Consider the following 20,459-nt stretch of genomic DNA (forward strand, 5'->3'; position numbering starts at 1 on the left):
TACCTGTAAAACGCATTCTTATTTTTTTTTTAGCATCAATAAATTTATTAACGTTCAAGTTATATCCTGGGCGCCTCTTAAAAGTTTCAGTGGGTAGTATATGGTACACCCATGTGTCCAAATACCTAAGGAGATCAACCGATCTGGAGGTAGGGGTAGTGGCTGATTGATAGGCCATAGTGTTGCACTATATTGAACAATACAATGCTTTTGGTTCTATTTTTTATTTCCAATAGATTACCAGCTAAAATCCACTGAGAATTGATTTGCTGTGTGTGGAAAGAATCAATCCTTCTGTTCAGATTCTGACTGGAGAAGGATTGAACATTTTGCTGCATCGGTTGGTAAATTGATGCTTGTATGGGTACCATTTTACCCTTCCTGGTGTTAATGGTTTTCCAGATTGACCACCTCTTCCGTGGTAGTGACTGCTGGGAAGTACCTGAACACTATTGTACAGAATAATGGATGTTGGGAGCAGAACCTTCTTCCATCATCACTTAACCTTTAGAATTATACCAAACTTCCATCTCCTTCAGAGGAAATCTATAACTTCAAATTAAGTCAACCCTGTTCCACCCCAATACTTTTCCTTAGTGATTAAATATGTCCTTAACTCAGCCTACCCCTAAGGCTGGATGCACACATAAAATGTTGACCTGTCCTGTCAGTTTGCATCAATTTTCTATCCATTTTAATGGACAGGACTGGAACTATACACATTGCTTGTGTGAACCTAGGCATAGAAAACTGATAGAAAACTGACAGAGGACTGGAACGGAACTGTACACCCTTTTTATGTGTGAACCCACCCTAACAGACCCTGAGGCCTCAAAACGAAGCATCCCCTCTAACATTCCATGAGCTTCCTAACTGTCAAGACATCCAATGCCACCACGACTGCTGTTTTATAGCAGTATTGGATGCGCAAGTTATGAGATGTCAAGATGATTGGTCAATGACCCATGGAGAGCTAAGAACAGAGTATGGGGAAACCAGTGAGGATTATACAGGAGTTGGACTGTCTGAAGAGTATCCTCAACCTGTTTTTAGGCCTTGTTCACATTGTGTTCAGTTCGCATGTCTGTCCGTGTTGGGCTGTTTTAGAGGCGTCCTTTTTTTTTTTTTTTTTTCCTCCCGGCGCTTGGGTGGGCGATTCGTTTTTGTGCTGTTTTTTCCAAGTGGTTTTGTAATTCACTCCCTGATGCAAGTCAGGAAGTGAACTCTTTGACCCAGAAAATAATAATTACAATGTATTTATTCTTAAAAATGCGAACGCAATCGCTACACAAAGCCATTTTGTGAGTGTTTTGCATTGCTCCTATACTTTCCATTGAGGCGGATTCACCTCAAAAATGGTACACGCACCGCTTTACCGAACGGACAGCGCACGACCTGTGCTGATATGCACTTTCTCATAGACATTCATTGTCCACACGGTCGGGGGCGTTCTTTTAAAAACCTGCATGCAGGCGAAAGAAAAAAAAAAAGCCGAAAACGCCTGCAGTGTGAACAAGCCCTTAAAAAGCACCTTATTATGTGAAACAAGATTTGTGTATTAGAATATATAACATTATGTATTCGTTTATTTCCTTTATATGTAGAGTATATTGTACCATGAGGTTTGGGTGAGAGTGAGCAGCTCTTGTTATAGAAGCCCATGACTTGCTATTAAATCAATAATTCTCTTTGACCAACATATATAAGATTTTTCGCACTGGTTTTTTAATGTTCCATAGTCTAGCGAAACTTTCAAAAACCATAATGGAAAGCAGTTTATAGAGCCTCTGCCAGCTGCACCTGATGAATCTTCCTTCTTTGCAGTCATTCCCTGTGGAAAGTTGCTGAGTTATTGAGAACACAGATACACCTAGTTGACGTTTTGATAATGCCTAAGCTGCAGATTCTGCAAATCCAAACCTAGGTATTGAACTGCTTTCACCAGCATGGAAAGCCTTTTTCAGTACTGTTTAGGACTCCTTTGACCCTAATAACCGCTTTAACATTGACCCCGGTAACTGCCTCTACCATACCACAAGGGGCCTGTGGATAACTTCCTCTACCATCAGGGCCAGTTCTAGACTTTTTGCTGCCTGAGGCAAACTTGTGAGGATGCGCCCCCTCCCTAATACCCCCTCCCCCCCCCCCCCCCCGATTTGGAATGATCGCACAGGCAGTGTTCTCTCCAGGCTCACTTAGCTGGGTGCTCCACCCGGCTTGTTTTGGTGACCACCCGGCTGTCATAGGTTCACCTCCTCCTCTGCTGTAAGCAGAGTTACGCAGAGAAGTGCCAGCCCTGCATTCTCTTATCTTACTCCACCCGGCTACTTTTTCATGCCACCCGGCAGGAAAAAATTTCTGGGGAGAACACTGGCACAGCACCCAATAATTGACTCTGCTTCATTTAATGTTCTCACATGACATGCTGCAGCTCAACACAATAGCATGCTGGCTGGCTGTGGGTCTGTGACAAACTGCTCACCCTCAGCCACTCCATTCCTCCTCAGGAAGGTAAACACAGTACAAAAATTCTGCCCCTGAAATCTCTGCGCCTGATGCAAATGTTTCACATTGCTTCATGAGAGAACCGGCCCTGTGTACCATACCACAAGGGGCTTGTTACTTAAAGCTGGCTGTGAAGTCAAGAGTACTGCATTTCTGCTCAGAATGAGAATGCAATGCTTATTTTCATTCCATTCGCATCCCACTGAGCTTCAGGTTGTCAATCATGGTGGTAAGGTGAAATTGGGATAATTGAGACTAGATACTGCCGTTCTTGTCAGCGCACTGCTGGTGTTCCAGAATCTACTCAGAATCTCTCCTATCTTTCAGCGTTTTGATTAGCAGCAAATGTAAAATCTCTGTACATCTGCTGATGTTCTCCACTAAGACATTTGTGGTTTTGTTCTGACTTTGTTCATTTGTAAAGTGATGTGCAGGGCTGTAAAGTCTGTATAAAAATCATCCAACTCAAATTCTTCAGTTTATGAAACCACCGACTCTGACTCCAGGTACCCAACATTGCTCTGACTCCTCGACTCAGGCTCCTTAGTGTAATACTTACCAGTAAATCATCCCACTCAGACTCCAAGTACCCAAAATCACTGAACCTCCACAGCCCTGGTGATGTGAATTGCTGTGTTGTGGACTAGCAGTTTGTAATATGGCTGTGAGCCATTTGAAGTCTCTCCTGGCCATCTCCTTCAGCATAGCTGATCATTTCTCATTTTGTGTCCCGATTCATGCGTTTTACTCAATGTCAAGATTTTACGGGTCATCAAGCTGAACTGCTCACACTAATTGCAATACCACCATTATGTGGACGGCTTCTTCAAGAAGTGATCATCTTTCCAAAGCAATTTATACATTGTTTCCACCCTGGTGATAAACGCCCAGAATTCTCATTGATTTTTCTTACTGAGCTTGTGATACCCAGAGTGAAAAATAAGTTGAAATTGATTTGCTAAATAAGTTCCCAGTTAATCGAGCTTCAGCACCAAAAGTAAGCATTAATCCCTGATCAATATAGCAATTGTGATCCATTACTGTATTTGCTCTCCATAAGAGGTCTGAAACACCTGGGCTGCTTTCCCTCGCCTCCCTGTCTGCCCTTCAAACTCCCCAGCAGTACATTTCTAAGCACTACTTGCCTATCTGTGAGCTATATTCCATATATATGAACCAGGGGAGGAGTCTAGATGTAGTATACAGTAGACTGTAAACAAGTGTTTGCAAACAGTAGAAAGCCATTGAGTCCTTATGCCTAGTACACACCATACAATTTTGTTAGATTTTTCTGTTAGATGTTCTGTAATTAGATTATTTTCTGTAACGTACTGGTAGAGACTGGTAATTATCTCTGGTGCATTGTCTTCTGGTTATTTCCTGCTGAGTAGAACAATGCCGTAGATGCGGCCGCGATGTTCCTTATCAATCGAGCTGCTGATGCGGCTCGATTGATAAGATCCGACAGGACGGATCTCCCCACCGCCGATTCCCTGCTCGCTCCCCGCGAGGGGACAATGGCAGGGAATCGAGCGGAAGATGAGCGGCGCGGGGATGAGCGGGAATCGAGCGGGTATTGATTCCAGCGCGGCGGGCGGGGACGCGGAAAAGGCGATCCGGCGGCTAATCGAGCCGCCGGATCGCCGCCTCATCTACACGTGTAGATGAGGCTTGAGATCTCGGCAGTAGAGAAAATTTTCCAATGGTTAAGCATTACAATATTATATTGAAGTTATTTGGGGCTTATTTAACATTTCTATTAGAAAAGCTCATTGTAATCCGGTCACAATGGACAAATGGAAGGACCCATTGGGACCAGATTATAGTAGACTGTCACCCAAAACTATTAAAACTAATTATGTTTCAGGGAATAATGCTTGCTGAATGTACATAGCTTTAGATAATGGTTGTGTGCTTTGAAACCCTACCTGGCAGTACTGTTGAGATGTAATACTTTCCATCGTATAAGACGCTTCAGAATATAAGCCACACCTAGGTTTAGAGGGCAAAAACCAGGGGGGGGGGGGGGGGGGGGGGGAAATACTAAACCTGATGCGTCTTGTACAGGTTCTCCCCAATTGGTGTCCTCCTGCTTCTCCTCCATGTGTCCTCCTGTTTCCCCTTCTGTCCCTAGTGTGTCACCTTCTGTTCCAGCTTCTGACCCCAGTGTGCCCCTTGCTCTGTCCCCTTGGGTCAGTGAATTACCATATATACTCGCATATAAGCCGACCCATGTATAAGCCTGTCCCCGTTTGTCTCCTCTCCCTCCCATTTTTTTGGGGAGAAAAAGAGTTTCTTATAGGGCAGAAAATATGGTACATTGGTATTTGTGAATGCCGGGCTAAGTAGGTGGATACTGAATACTGTTATGCACGACTTTAGGATGCAATGATGCACCACAGAATAATATAGTACTGTCTATAATAACCCCCCACCCCCCCCCCAGCCCCCCTCCTCCATTCAGGCTATGTGAAACACTACAAGAGTCTGCTATAAGGACCTCCTCCTTTTATGGCCTATATGTTGAAGGTATTGAATCAGCCAGGTCAGAGAAGCCGCATAGCTTTTTAATGGAGCCTGCATGAATGTGGACACATTCTGTTGCCAAGAACTTTTCTTTTTTTAAATGTGATTTTATTCATGTGTGAAATGTCATAGGCGGCACTATCCATCTAACAGCAGATGGTTATTGGTGTAATTTTATAATGTCAATCCTTTTAATGTCTGGCTGAATTCCATCAGGACTGACCTCTCTGGAGTACATTACACAGCTTGGTAAGCTTTTCCCTTGATAACCGTTTGCATTCTCTCTCTGAAGATGCTTATAAGATAGAGATGCTGGTTCAGGTTGTGTTAAATGAACGGCAAGAGTTGCGCCTCTGACATTTAGTTTGTTGATTTTGTCGGATTTAACTCTCAGCTCCTGCTTTGCTTCTGGGTAGGGTGATCTTTTAAATTAGAATTGCTAAATGTAATGATCACTTTGCTGCAGGAGTTGTCACATGTTCAGGAGGAGGAGCGACACACTTTACAGGGGAACTCTGTGTAGGCATAGTCTTTGATATGCAAATAATTTAGAGTTGTTGCAGCATTATTCAAATTTATGCAGCTTGAAAATGAACTGATCCAATCCTGCTGAGGTGAAATTCTATTGGTCCATTTTTAAACTGCATAAATGTGCATAATCCTGCATCAACTCAAATTTGCATCTCATTGACAATCCCTAACGCCATGCACTGTGGCAATAGATATGTCCATTCCTTCAGTGAAATGTCAGTACACTCTGGTACACAGTGCTAGTATTAGACTGCATAGTGGGGCCATGCTATGCACTCCTCAGTATATTGGCCTGCATATACTTTAGTTTCTTTTTCTTGGCCGTATTTGCTGACTCTTTTTAAAGCGCACCTGAAGTGAGAGGGAATGGAGGCTGCCATGTTTGTTTCCTTTCAATCAATACCAATTGCCTGGCCTCTAATTCATAAAGACTATGTTCAGTGTGGTGCACAACAGTGGTGTGTTGCAGCATAACGGACGTTTTTGCAATGCACCACCTATGCAACGGTCAGTGTGGCGGGTGCGTTGCGGTATAACAGCGTGCAGCATTGTAACGCACTGCGTGCAGTGAGCAGTAACAGAGATTGTATGTTTCACTTTAAGCAACGTACAGGTATGTGGCGCCAATTTCCCGATCCGTCCTGTTCCTGCTGTTACATAGAACACAAGCCCTCTGTGAACCTTCCATGCACTCCTCAGTATACTCAAGCTGATAAATCAGTCTTTTCAAGCCATATTTATGCTTTATCCCTCTTATCTACCAGTATTGTTGAAGTGCAGATCAAATATTTGTATGTTGAAAAAGTAAAACCTTCCCATGGTGGGTATTTTTTCCCTTAACGGTAAGATATTTCATTGGGGAATAGAGGCTTGTAGATGAAGCTGCCCATCAGCCCTGTATCTCAGGGTCTATATTCAGTATAAGGAGCAGCAGTCCAGTAACAGATGGCCACTTCAACACTTTATAATGCCAGACATCTATAAACAGGCGATCAGATGTGGTTTCCTGGTGATCAGTGCTTCTATTCACTTTAGTATAGTGGAGTGTAAAGTTGCAATCCACTTTCCCATCAATTTGAATACAGTAATCCATTACAGCTTTTTGCTAGAGAAAGTAGCGGTTGGCTGAGCGACCATTGCAGACAAAGTCTGCTGCTTTTCAAAGTGCTGAACAGGTTGTTGGAAACAAACTCTGGTGTTCTTCCTGGTAACTGGTTTGCCACTTTGTAAGTGGAGAGAGCTATGTGTCAATAAAGGAATCAGGCTGCACCTGACTTAAAGGACAACTGAAGTGAGAGGTATATGAAGGCTTCCATATGTATTTATTTTCAAGCAATACCAGTTGCTTGGCTATCCTGCTGACCCTTTGCCTCTAATACGTTATAGAGGACCTGTAACTTTAAAAACGTCCCATGGGAGTACTTGCCTCAGGGGGGGGAGGCATTTGGATCCTATGGAGACTGCTCTGTCCCACGGTTGTCTCGCTAGCGGTTCTCAAACGGCGACCATGTAAATATTTATCTTCCCCGGCTCCAGCTCTGGACCGTGGAAAAAGCTGATCCAAACGGATCCGCTCTACTGCGCCTGCGATGGAGCCAGGGAAGGTAAATATTGCGGGCACTACTGCGCTTGCGCCACAGCCGACTTTCCGTGTCAGCTGTGGTTTCAGGGGCCCCGCAAGACCACCATGGGACGGATGAGGACAGGGAAACCCTTGATAGGATCCAGAGGCTTCCTCTTCTCGAGGTAAGTACCACCGGGTCGTTTTTAAAGTTGGTCTCTTTAAAGTGTGTTCAAGAAGGTAGTTGAAGGTTGGCACTGCAGTACAATCACGAACGTGGTGAGCTGTGCACTGATGGCATGTCGATGTGGTCATGTGGACTCCTCCTTTTCTGCTTCACTAGCGTGCTCAAGCAACCAGCAAAATGCATAGAGTGGATAGAAGAGAGGTAAAGCTGTCACTGCTATAAACGCTGATTTATTGGTACAAAAGTATAAAATACACAGGAGTAAACTTGCAGTATTCAAAAAAATGGTGGCACACATACCAGTCATGAGGAGGCACGGTGGTGGTGGGTGACGGCCGTTTCGTGCACTGCTGCGCATCTACGGAGGCTACCAAAGCTGCTATTATAAACCAGAAAATGGGAAAAGTAGTGTTTTGGTAAAATGACAGCACCAGGGGCGTAGCAATGGAGGATGCAGAGGTAGTGACCACACTAGGGGGTCCATGGGCCAGTGGGGCCCATTAGGGGCTCTCTTTATCCATTATATTATCTTTTCATTGGTGCTATGCTGGGTATGAATGCTTCCATATGTGCATTGCATAGTAGTAATCAGACATTCTTCACTCTGATTACACCTCTCTGACACTGCAGCTGTCCTTGGTAGGTTTTGGGGCTCCAAATCAATACAGTGGTTGGGGCCCCATGTAAAACACACTAGGGCCACAAGCTACTTGGTTACGCCACTGGACAGCACTTTTTTATAAATTGGCCCGTGAGACACTGCTGTTGAAATCTCAGCACCATAATACTGATATTCACCCGAATAGGACTGATGCAGGGAGTTCTCCAAATATTGGATTTTGATTGTATGCTACATCTGCAAGGCTGACTTGAGAAGGTGTATTTGGTTTTCTTCCTTCAGGCTTGCACAAATGAAGCATTTGTTTAAACCTTACTTTACTGTTACTGACCTGCATGCAATTCTGATTTTACTGTGTGAATCATGAGTTTGTTATTAAAGGGCTCTTGTCTCTTCTCTGGTAGGTTCATGGGAGTGTGCGTACACCAGGGGCAGCTGCACGCGCTGACCGAGGTAAGACTGATAATCTGTGACAGTTATATTAGTTCTGATGTTTCTGTAATGTAGGAAATTCTGTTATTGGTGCAAGCTTCTGGTGTTGCAGTAATACAATGTGTGCAATCCCAGCGGCTACTCTTGCTTGTGAAATCCCCCAAATGTACGCTATGAAATAATGCTTCCTCCTGTCTCAGATGCTAGTGTGCTAATCAGAGTAGATGTACAGTGTCTTTATTGCATGAAGCAGCCAGACAGACCTGTTTATAGTTTATTTACAATTTTTAAAACTTGAGCGTAGTGGCAATTACCATATGTACTCGAGTATAAGTCTAGAAATTTAGGTCTGACTCACTAAATAAAAATATAGGGGTCGGCTTATACACGAGTTACGAGCAACACTGAGCGCACTGAATAATGTGTGTGCTGTCAGTGACATTCCCATTTGCAGCAATTTACCGAGTGGTAGGTGACACTTTCTTGATAAAGGAAAAGCCAAGAAAACACAGGTCTTAAAGTCCTGGCCACAACACTTAACAAGGAAAGAGTAAGGGGGAAATACTGGGCTGCAAGAAGGGCAGTGAATAATTTCTGCACTTGGGGGTCTGGAGGAGGCATTGGCTGCACTGTAGGGACAGGAGGGGTTAATGGCTGCAATACTTTATGCAGTGCAGTCATTAACCCCTCCTGGTCCCCAAGTGCAGCTGTTAATTCTTCCTGGTCCCCAAATGCAGCCATTAACTTTGGTGGGTAGACTTCTACTTGAGGGTCGAATATTGTAGTCAACTTATACACGAGGTTGACCTGTATTCGACTATATACGGGTAAACCATTTTAATGTATGTATATTTTCTTTTTAATCCTTCCTCGAACATTACCTTATTAGCTGTTTTTGCAGAAATCCTGGTTTCCGTTCTGTGCGTCCTGCCATCTTAGTTTAAAGGACCACTATCGCGAAAAATTGTAGAAGTTAAAAAGCATGGAAACACAAAAAGTAAATTTTTTTCTCTTAGTGTAAATTGTGATATAAATTACTAAGTTGCTGTCAGTTACGGTAGGTAGTAAAAAATCTGACAGAATTTGGGGAATTCTCAGGGTTTTCTTTATTTTCAAAAGCACTTTGTGAATGCCAGTTGTTCAGTCCAACTGCCAGAATAGTGTGCAAACTGGAGTTCCTTTCCAGAGAGTGCTTTTGTAAAGAATAAATTAAAAGCCCTCAAAACTCACCTTTTCACTCTGGCCTACTATCCCTCACAAATGCTCTAAACCCACAGCTGAACTCTGGTCCCCTACCGTTCGTGTCCTTACCTCTCCCTCTAGATTGTAAGCCTGTGGGCAGGGTCCTCCTCCTTTAGTGTCCTACCTGATCATGCACCTCCATTACTGTGCACCCATGCTATGCATCTGAGTGAACCTAACGTGCCTAATCTCCATGCTCCCCTCCAGTGACTGACTAAGCATTACCTTGTACTCCTATTGTGCTGCCTGATCTGGTCTTTCTTGTATTCATGTATTGTCATATTGCTGTATGTCACCCCTAAATATTGTCTGTAACCTAAATTAATGTCCAGCGCTGCGTAATATATTGGCGCTTTATAAATACAATAAATAAATGCTAAGAATCCCCCATGATGAACTAGTCAAAAACCTCAGTCCTGTCAGATTTCTACTAACTACTGTAAGTGACAGCAACATAGGAGAAAAGTAATTTATAACTCATTTTACTCTGAAAGAAGTCCCAGTTATCTTTGGGAATCTAGACCATTACACATGACTGCTATATAATCGGCAGGACTCTGGGGGCGTTGCGTCTGTAATGCTAGGTACATACCATGCAATTTCCTGTCAGATCAACAGGCCAAACAATAATTTCCAACATATCTGTTCTGCTCCCAATTGATAAGGGGATCAATTTTGTGCAGGAGTGATGTGCATGAACAGCAATCTCGTTATCGGTTCAAGCCGTTAATCTGATGGGGAAATTGCATGGTGAGTACCTAGCATTACAGCCACATGCAGCATGTAAGTGGAAATACGTGACAAGGCCTTTTTCACATGGGATGCTGAACTTGCTTAGCTCAGCCTTCCACTTGCTAGCCACCTAGGATGTTCCGGCTTCAATCTTAATGCAGAAGAATATCAGCATTAGTAACCTCAGAAGTGTGAGCGTTTGACATGGGGTGCAGTTACCCTTCAGCAAGAAACCCCCCCCCCCCCATCATTTCACTAGTAAGTGCAGATGTGACTCCGCCTCCCCAATGCCCGTTCTGACTGTTAAGCATAGGGGTACATGTGAGGCGGGGGATTAACCATCTTCAGCCTTCTGTGCAAATTAGGCCTAAAACAGAACTCTGCAGCAGCAAAGTAATAACCAGAGATGGGCTTTCGAGTAATTCCAAATAGCAAACTACTTGGAATTGAAATGGTAATGACCCACTGATTAAACAGGTGTGATGGGGGGTTAAATTACCCAGAAGTCTGTAGGATAGTGTGCGCTCCATTCCTCACCATAGCCGAACGGTGAGCCGCGTTGCATGACTCGCTAACTTGCTTCCTCTTTCAAGCCAGAAAAAGGAAGGACGGTAGTGAGTGGTGGAACGCGGCTCACAGTTCGGCTATGATGCAGAATGGAGCGCACACTATCCTACAGACTGCTGGGTAATTTAACAGGGTAGTGGTGTCAGTACAAAAATCTTCCTACTCCGACTCCTCAGTTTATGAAACCACCAACTCAGACTCCAGGTACCCAAAATTACTCAGACTCCAACTTCACAGCCCTGTAATTTAACCCCCTCATCACCCGTGATCACACCTGTTTAATCAGCGGCATACCATTTCAATTCAGAGTAGCTTGCTTGAAAGCCCATCCCTAGCGATAACTACAGTCAGAATTGACCCTCTGCTCCAATAGACAGTCATAAATAGACTTAAAGGGATACTGTAGGCGGGTCGGGGGAAAATGAGTTGAAATTACCCTGGGCTTCTAATGGTCCCCCGCAGACATCCTGTGCCCACTCAGCCACTCACCGATGCTCCGGCCCCGCCTCCGGTTCACTTCTGGAATTTCCGACTTTAAAGTCTGCAAACCACTGCGCCTGCGTTGCCATGTCCTCAATCCCGCTGATGTCACTAGGAGCATACTGCGCCTGCTCATTTTCCCCCGACCCCCCCCCCCCCCCTTACAGTGTCCCTATAAAAAAAAGTGCCTATAAGGGTTAACAGTTGTATTTTCATTTTGTCCTGGGAGGTGTTTTGTGTAGATGATTTATGGCAGGGAGTTTCTATGTACATGTTCATCTGTTTCCTGGACTGAAAAGATTTCAGATTAATATGGATACTATGTTAGACAAGATGATTGCTTCCAGTATGCAGACTGTAATTTCCACAAAAAAATATCTTACAGGTAGGGAGGGTAACTATATATAGGCTACGAGGAGTTGGGAGACAAGCTTTTAATTGTGTGTTGTGCCAATCTGCAGTTTAGCTTTCATTTCCATGCTGGTGTGAGCTCCTGTAACAGGAATTTTACTAAGGACCCCTCTACCACAAGTAATGTAGTATTACAGTTTAGGGATAGATGTGAGGGAGGTAGTACGGCTACAAGTACAGGTAAGGGTCTTCCTGGTTTTTTTAAGTTTTTGCCACCCGATGCTAAGTTCTCCCAAGCACCTATCAAACTAGAAGTGCGGCCAATATCTGCCCCCAAGAAGTAATTGCAGCCAGTATCAATGCCACTCCCCACCCCCCATTAGGAAGCAGTGTGGCTAAATTCAGCATCTCCCCACTCAGCTGAATATGCAGGATATCCATAGCAGAGCACAATTATCTGGTCTGGGTCTGCTTCTCTTTAGCACTGCAGCCTATCACTGTGCAGAGGTGTCTCCATAAGCTCTCAATGTCACATGACATGCATCAGGAGCCTATGGAGACACGCTATCAGGCTGTCATGGGCTGCAGTGCTGAAGAGGAGGGGACCAACTTAATACACTCTGCATATTAAGATGTTGCTTGTGCCACCACCTAGATTTTGCTTCCTGAATAATGAAGGTGGTTTCAAGGAAGGGCCAAAGCTGATTGGTCCTTTATCACCTTGCTCTGTGCCCCTCTCAGGATTAGATCAGGTTTCAGCAGAAATCTGATTTAACATCCATCTGTTCTACAAAGCTATGAAGCCTAGCGCTTGTACTTCTCCTGCCTGATCACCCCCCTCAGAATCTGCACCTCCCACTCACCTGTCAGCAGCCTGGCATCAGTGCTTGGCATTGCGCGCTCCCTGACACCAGATGCTTTCATTATATGTTGAGTGACACAAGGCGGATATATTTTGCTGGCAGTGCACCATCACTTCAATGCTGAATACATATTCCTCTTAGCAACCGGCCTGATTATGTGGAAGGGGTGGTGTTCTGTCCCTTGTTTCATCACTCAGTCTGTGATCTATGAAGACAGTTATTAGTACAGCACATTGCTTGTGTAGCAATACTATTGCAAAATGGATTTCACATAGCGAGTACAGTAAGAAGCTGTGTTGAAAGTCAGCTCAGTCATTGCCTTGTGCAGTCAGCATACCTCAGTATGGCAGGGCTGCCAGGCAACTAGTATTGTTTAAAGAGAGTCTGATGCCTCAAAAATTAACTGTTTTATTAGCCAGACCTTTTCAGCATAGCTAAAACTCAGCTTTCCCGCATCAAAACGAGGTCTTAACCACACCCAAATCCCTAGGTAAAAATCCACGACTTTCCAGGTCGTGGATTTTGCTGCCCGGGGAGGCAGAGCTTTGTGCTGTAGCTCCGCCTCAGTCACATCAATCTCCGCCTCCCCGCCCCTCTCAGTGAAAGAAGACTGAGAGGGTCGGGAGGAGGCGGAGATCCGCGGGGATTGACGCGAATAGCAGCAGAGCTACTGCACAAAGCTCTGCCTCTAACAGGAGGGAGACCCGAAATTTGCCCTGGGGATTTTGGGGTGATGCCTACTTGTGCCGCGGGGATGAGTCGTTTCAGCTGTGGCATTAATGCTGAAGATGTCTGGCTATTAAAAACAGGTAATATTTTTAGGCTTAGTCTCTCTTTAAAATGAAAAAAATAAATAAATATGGCAGCCTCCATATTTTTCTCACTTCAATAGTCCTTTAACTCTTTCCTTTCTCCTATTTTTAGCCATTCCATTTATATTTTTAGACCTTTTAGTACCCCAGCCTACCTTTTGGTCAATCGATCATTCAGATTAGTAATTGATATGAACGGAATGCTAAATCAACAGACATTTCTTCAAAGGCTCTTCTGTCTGATAATCTGATTATTCTGATTTTTTTTTTTATCAATTAGAAGTGAATATTCAATCATGTGCCTTTAACATACCCATAAACTACTACTGTATGGGCAGATCGACCACGAGATAGATCTCTCTGATTTTCGGATCAGAGAGGGATCTGTTGCCTGTCCATGCACTGCACACTGATTTCCAATAGATTTCAACAGGAATTGGCCTAGCACCACTCCCTCCATCATCTCGCCGGCCGGCCACCCTCCAAATGTATGTGTACCCCTGGTTCCCATAAAAACTCCTCTCTCCGCTGGTGCAACTCTGGCCTCCTCCGGCGTCTGCAGTCACTGGAGCATGTGTGACATCACAACATGTGCCGAGTCATGTGGCACCCTGGGGTTCTCTGTGACGGCGGACACTGGAGGAGGCCAGGAGTCGCAGAGGTGAGCCTTTATACGCTGCTTACTGGGCATAGTTGTCTGTTCACCTCCGTGCATACAATGGAGCCCTTGCGACTGAGATATTACCAACATTGCAGGCTTGACCTTTTGACCAATTTTACCCTGAAATAGATTGAAAAATCAAACGGGTGCCCATGATGCAGCACCAATTTTCCACTGGCTCGATAACACTGTCGAATCGGCTGGTCAATTGGCCTGCAAAATCGAGTAGTGTATGGTCACCTTTACTGCTATATCTCTTCTTACTGCTCTCTGGTCCATGTTTCTGTCATGGTTTTCCACCCTCTCCCTCTCTTTTGACTTTTCTTGTTTTTCTACCACCTGAATATACAGTATCCTTTATCCTGGCTTGTCAGACTGAGAACAGTGCAGGTCACAATAGCCCAGACCTCCGGGAAATCATTCTGTGTTACAGCCGCAAGCTCTGTGTCCGAATGTAACTTTTACTTTCACTTTGTGACAAGATTATGCAAAATCCTCTAAACATAAGGAGCTTTTTTCCCCTCTGGTTAGAATAACATTCCCTTATAAGTATGGAACTCTCTCTTGGGTATTTTCCATATGAAGAATCTATATGTGGCATCAAATTGGGGAGAGGTAGTGTCAAGTATACAGTTGACTTTCTGTACAGTTATAGTGTAAAAACTTTTGTGAAATTCCAGGGGGGGGGGGTTGCTGGGTTGGATGGTTCCCCGCTGTTCGGCGCTGGATTGCCGGGACGGTGGAGGACGGGGGAAGCCGCCTTAGGATCCACAAGCTTCCTCCTCCTGAGGTAGGTGTCCCCCGGAGTGGGTTTTCTTTAAAGAAAAACTGTTCTGTTACAGCTAGTACAAATCCTACAATAAATCTTTTGTTTCTATGACTTGCTTTCATGGAAGCAGACATATTGTTAACATCCTGTGCTTTCAAATGAGCTTATCTGCCATAGCAGTTAGCTGACACAGGAGAGAGATCAAATTACAACTTGTGCTTAGGCATAGATGAGGGGGAAGTAGACAGGCTAAACTCTCTAGGGGCCCTTTTCCACTAGCAATCGCTAGCGTTAGCGCTAAACGCTAGCGATTGCTGCATCGCAAGTGCAGGAAACTTCCCGGCGATTGCGTTCACGATTTTGCTATGCAATGCACTGCATAGCAAAATCGCGGCAAAGATCGCTCCGCGGTGCGATCGTGCTTGAGGCGAAAACAAATCACGGTAGTGGAAATTACCTACCGAGATTCCTATGTTAAAAAGCAAACCGTAGCGATTTCAAAATCACTAGCGGTTTGCGATTTTGCGATTCAGCATCGCAATCGCCGCTAGTGGAAAAGGGCCCTAAATGCATACTGGGTGCATTTCTCTGTTTCCCTCTGTCCTGTGCAAGAGTCCAGGTCCACAGCCTACAAACCAGGGTTGTGGAGTTGGAATCGGAGTCGAAGAGTTGGAGTAATGTTGGGTACCTGTCGGTGGTTTCATAAACTAAGGATTCAGCCGGGTGATCTTTGTACCAAATCCACAGCCCTGGTAGGTATTCGACTCCAGAGCCTCAAAATAGCACCAACTCCTTAGTCTGAGTCAGTCGGTGGTTTCATAAACTCAGGATTTGGAGTCGGATTATTTTTGTACAAACTCCACAGCCCTGCCACAAACTGCCTAAGAAATTGGCCTCCACCACTGTGCTGGTTGGTGGAAACTGCTGGTTAGTTGTATCTCACTATCATTTTAATAATTTGTCTCGTACTTTGCTATATGGTGACCCACTTGTTAATGTTACTGTGCAGAATTTGGGGTGAGACTGTGGGTCAGTTTCATAAGGAAGAGGATTCTGTTAATAAAATAAGTGGAATATATCAGTTCCTGCCAAGGCGATTATCTCACTTTGAAGTGAGCCTGTGATGGGAGAAATGGCTGTCTTATGTTGAAAAATTGATCTAACATATCAGTGCGACTCAAGCTGTTTTGTAATTGAATGTTCTTATAAATTACCATTTCTATTTCTGGTCTGCAGCCAGCTGTGCTTTTCCAGACATGCCAGATGGTTCAATATAATGGCTGCAGATTGAACATGTTATTATTGTGGTTTTTATATAGTGCGACCTCTTCCACAGTGCTTTTACAGACTCTGTAGTCAAGTTGTAGTCTCTGTAGTCCGTGTAACTTTCGGGTACAAAATCAAAAAATCAATTCTTTATGTGGTAAACAAGTAATAAGGATGCTAACCAGGCAATCCAAAAGTTGAAATCACTATTACTTTTCTTGTTGATAAATAATTCCGCAGTTGACCTGACTCTTATTTGGTACATTGCACAAAGGAAGTTGCAGGGCATGCTGGGTTGTCCTTTTTTGCTGCTCTACTTTCTCGTCAGACTTAACTAACGCAGTCTGATTGGCTGAAGCCTCTTTCCATCCTGTTTTCCCCTCCCATGCCTTTGTTCATCTCCTGACTGGCCAATATTTCTCATGCTGAGAATGCATTTTCTATAGTGGAGGGTGGGCAATGCATACACAATCAGGCAGAGGAGAGTAAGGGAGGAAATTACATCAGAATTGGCTTCAAAATAGCCGCAGTTAAAATAGGAAATGTTAAGATTTTTTTTTTCTCTCTTTTTTTTTTTTTACTGTAGAAAAATCGGGTCGAGGGACTGGAGCTCTGCAGGAGGCACGGGAGCAGCCGAGACTGACACTACATATGTAAACACAGTATGCACAGCGCGGCTGTGATCTATGTCTGATTGCAGAGTGCAGGGGGACATTAGGGGGGTTTGGAATACCAACAGAGGCTGGGCTGTATAGGCAGATCCAGCCTCTGTATTCAGATCACATTCTTCAAACACACCTCAGGTTCTCTTTTAAGGAGTTCACAATCTAATCCCTACCATTGTCTACTGTCCCTTTCATAGATGAGGCTGGGCTCACATTGGACAGTTTAGTGCCATGGATGCTGACAGTGTGTACGCAATCACTGTACATGTAACGGAACCCGGCAGTACGGTGGCGTAGTGGGATAGCACTCTTGGCTTGCAGAGCTGGGTGCCCGGTTCGAATCCCAGGGCACTATCTGCACAGAGCTTCTATGTTATCCCCGCATCTCTATGGTTTTCCTCTGAGCACTCCAGTTTCCTCCCACATCCCCAAAAACATACAGATAACTAAATTGGCTTCCCCCTAAATTGGCCCTAGACTGCGATACATACACTACACAACACATACATAGATATGACTATTGTAAGGATTAGATTGTGAGCCCCCGAGATTTTAGTTAATCTCCAAGCGCCGAGTGTGAACTAGCCCAGATAAGGTGATCTGATTACCACACCAGCCATAGGCTTGATTCAAGTACAGGTAGTGCCCGGTTAACGAACGAGATAGGAACTGTTGGTTTGTTCTTAACCTGAATTTGTTCTTAAGAACACTGTGCCATCTTTATCCCCTGTACCTCTTCTGGGCCCCCAGTGTCCCCCTCTGTGTCACCTCTGCCCTCTGTACCTGCTTATTGAAGTTTAAAAGCAATTTTTTCTTGTAGTTTTTGAGAAAAACGATTTAAAAAAATTCAATTTGAAGAATTATTTTTTTTTTACTTATTCCCATAGAAACACAGAATCCATGCCCTTCGTATCGGCGGGTCGTCCGTAAGTCCTGTATGTGATATAGCCCTTTACTAAAGTCGAAAGGATCAGGACTGCCTGGTTAAAGTTGATCTGAACTCAGAACTTTATCTCCTGCTTTAAAAGATAAGCAATACCATAACAACCTTTAAAGAGAAACATTTCTTTGTTACAGCTTATAGAACTACTGCAATAAATCTGTAGTGTCTATTTCCTGCTTTCATGGAAGCAGACATAGGGTTAACACCCTGTGTTTACAAATTAGCTGCTCTGCTGAGGCAGCCAGTGGACACAACTGAGACATCAAATTACACTGGTGATTAGTCACATATGAGGTCGAATTAGACCAGGTAAACTCTCTAAATGCATACAGGGTGCATTTCTCTGTTTTCTTTCTGTCCTGTACAAGAGTTCAGGTCCACTTTAATGGCATAGTTTAAAAATGAATATGCCAGTTTTCACAGCTAACTAGAGGGTCACTTTAAACTCCTCGATTCATGTTTACTCCATGCCACTGAGCCTCTGCGTATAGAAGGTAGGTTCAAATCTGTCAAAGTTCATGCAGCTTTTAAAAAGCCTCCCAGGTTCAGTTTGTGTGACAAGCATGTTATACAGCTTTAAGGTCCCAGCTGTTCTGCGGAACGCCAGATATTCTATTACACAGGACATTTTTATTGGTCAAGCTTGTTACATTCCACATGTTGATGATTAATTATCACACAAATGTGTGTTGAGGATGGGGAACACCTCTGTCATTTGACAGGAGCATGCAGCCACTCTGCCACACGTCTCAGGCTGTCATTTTTAAAGTTGGCCCCACACCATCAATCCTTAATGTACCTTAAAAATTCTTTGAACAGTCCTGTAGATTTTTTTGTTAATAAAACTTTTTCTTAAAGAGAATCTGTATTGTTAAAATCGCACAAAAGTAAACATACCAGTGCATTAGGGGACATCTCCTATTACCCTCTGTCACAATTTCGCAGCTCCCCGCCGCATTAAAAGTGGTTAAACACAGTTTTAAAAAGTTTGTTTATAAACAAACAAAATGACCACCAAAACAGGAAGTAGGTTGATGTACAGTATGTCCACACATACAAAATACATCCATACACAAGCAGGCTGTATACACCCTTCCTTTTGAATCTCAAGAGATCATTTGTGTGTTTCTGTCCCTCTTCTGCTCTCATGCACTGAAGTTTCAGGCTGCTCTTTTCTTCCTGCAAACAGCTTTGCCCTTGTCTGAATTTCCTCAGTATGTGAAAGCCCAGCCAGCTCAGAGGACACTTTATCCAGCTTGTAAAAGATACGAGAGCAGAGAGAAGCTTCACTAATCTAAATATCACACAGGCAGTGTGCAGAGAGGGGCCTGAAAGGGGGAGTTCATAGCAGAACCACAACACTGAAGAACTTGGCAGCCTTCCAGACACTGGCCGACAAGTCTGACAGGGGAAAGATGCATTGATTTATTACAGAGACTGTGATAGCAGAAAGTGTTGCAGTAAGCCAGAACACATTAGAATAGCTTTTGGAACTTGTAGGATGATAAAAAACAGGATGCAATTTTTGTTACGGAGTCTCTTTAAAGTGAACCAGAGACAAAGCACCCTCATGTATTTTACCATATAGATCACTGGGAACATTAGAGAAAACACCTACCCTGCTGTCTTCTTCATTCATCACTGCTCAGCCTGCTTGTTATCAACCCTGATAAAATCCCCGACTGAGCATTCAGTCTGGCTTTGCACAGGAATGATTATAGCAGAGCCAGAAGGGGGTGGGCTTGGGCTTGAAAAAACATCAGAGAAGACACTCAGCTATAATGATTCCTGAGCAAAGCCAGACTGAATGCTCAGTCAGGGATTTTATCAGGGCTGATAACAGGCAAGGCTGAGCAGTGTAGGATGAAACAGAAAGCAGGGTAGGCGTTTTCTCTAATCTTCCCACTGATATATATGGTGAAATACATGAGGGTGCTTCGTCTCTGGTTCACTTTAAAGACTTTAGCAAAAACAAGATTAAACCCATCCAAATACATCATGTGTAGAGGAGTACATGCCAGCTGAGATTACAGGTGTCTTGCGGTAACATCCTGTATACAGGAAGTAATTGAGTCAAAATGGCAGGTTCCTGAAAAGTTGTTTCTAGGGAAAAAAATGAATGCTCAACTGGGAAGAGAGTAAGTACTGTTGTGAAGGTGAGACTTTTCATTCATGGATTGAAAATGAGGAAACCTAAGTGATAAACCAGGCACAACCATAAACCATTATAACAGAACAGAGCACTAGCTTCACATACTCCATGGAAAAATATGGGTAGGTGAAAATTTAAGTTTGAAGAACACACAGGGCGATGTATGCAACCAAAAACCACGACAACAGGCTCCACAAAGTCCGACTATGTTCATCTCAAGCAATGGAATGAGCAAGTCCTTGCAGTCGATCCAGATCTCCCACATCGTAATAAAGCCCTCAATTTTGTTATTGTCGTAGGATAAATGTAATTTTTGTTTGTTACATAAACCATTGATTCAGTGACTTCTTGCTGATGATTACTCTTAAATTTAATTTCTACCTACCGATAATAAATAGTAAATAAATACATTCAGATTTCTTCCATTAATTTATTTACGTTTGTACCGTTCTATTTGGTTTCCCTTCGTGCTTTAAACAGTTGACATACATTAACTAAACTGCCCCTCAGCTTGGCATACAAGCTGATATTGCAGTCTGTACATGGCCAGTTTGAGGGGTGAACCAGACAACCCTACAGTATGTATTTTGAAGTT

The 20,459-nt window shown here is 43.7% G+C and overlaps 1 protein-coding gene across 2 annotated transcripts in view; it reads left to right on the forward strand.

Annotated features, from left to right (window-relative positions):
- The window catches only part of TESK2 (testis associated actin remodelling kinase 2), a 141,060-nt gene that overhangs the window by 58,875 nt on the left and 61,726 nt on the right, over positions 1-20,459 (forward strand). For both annotated transcript variants that reach the window (XM_068239506.1, XM_068239505.1), the window contains exon 4: positions 8,334-8,382. In XM_068239506.1, coding sequence (XP_068095607.1) covers positions 8,334-8,382 — 49 coding nt within the window. The remainder of the gene's footprint in view (positions 1-8,333; positions 8,383-20,459) is intronic.

Source organism: Hyperolius riggenbachi, chromosome 6 (genome assembly GCF_040937935.1).
Source record: "Hyperolius riggenbachi isolate aHypRig1 chromosome 6, aHypRig1.pri, whole genome shotgun sequence".
NCBI lineage: Eukaryota > Metazoa > Chordata > Amphibia > Anura > Hyperoliidae > Hyperolius > Hyperolius riggenbachi.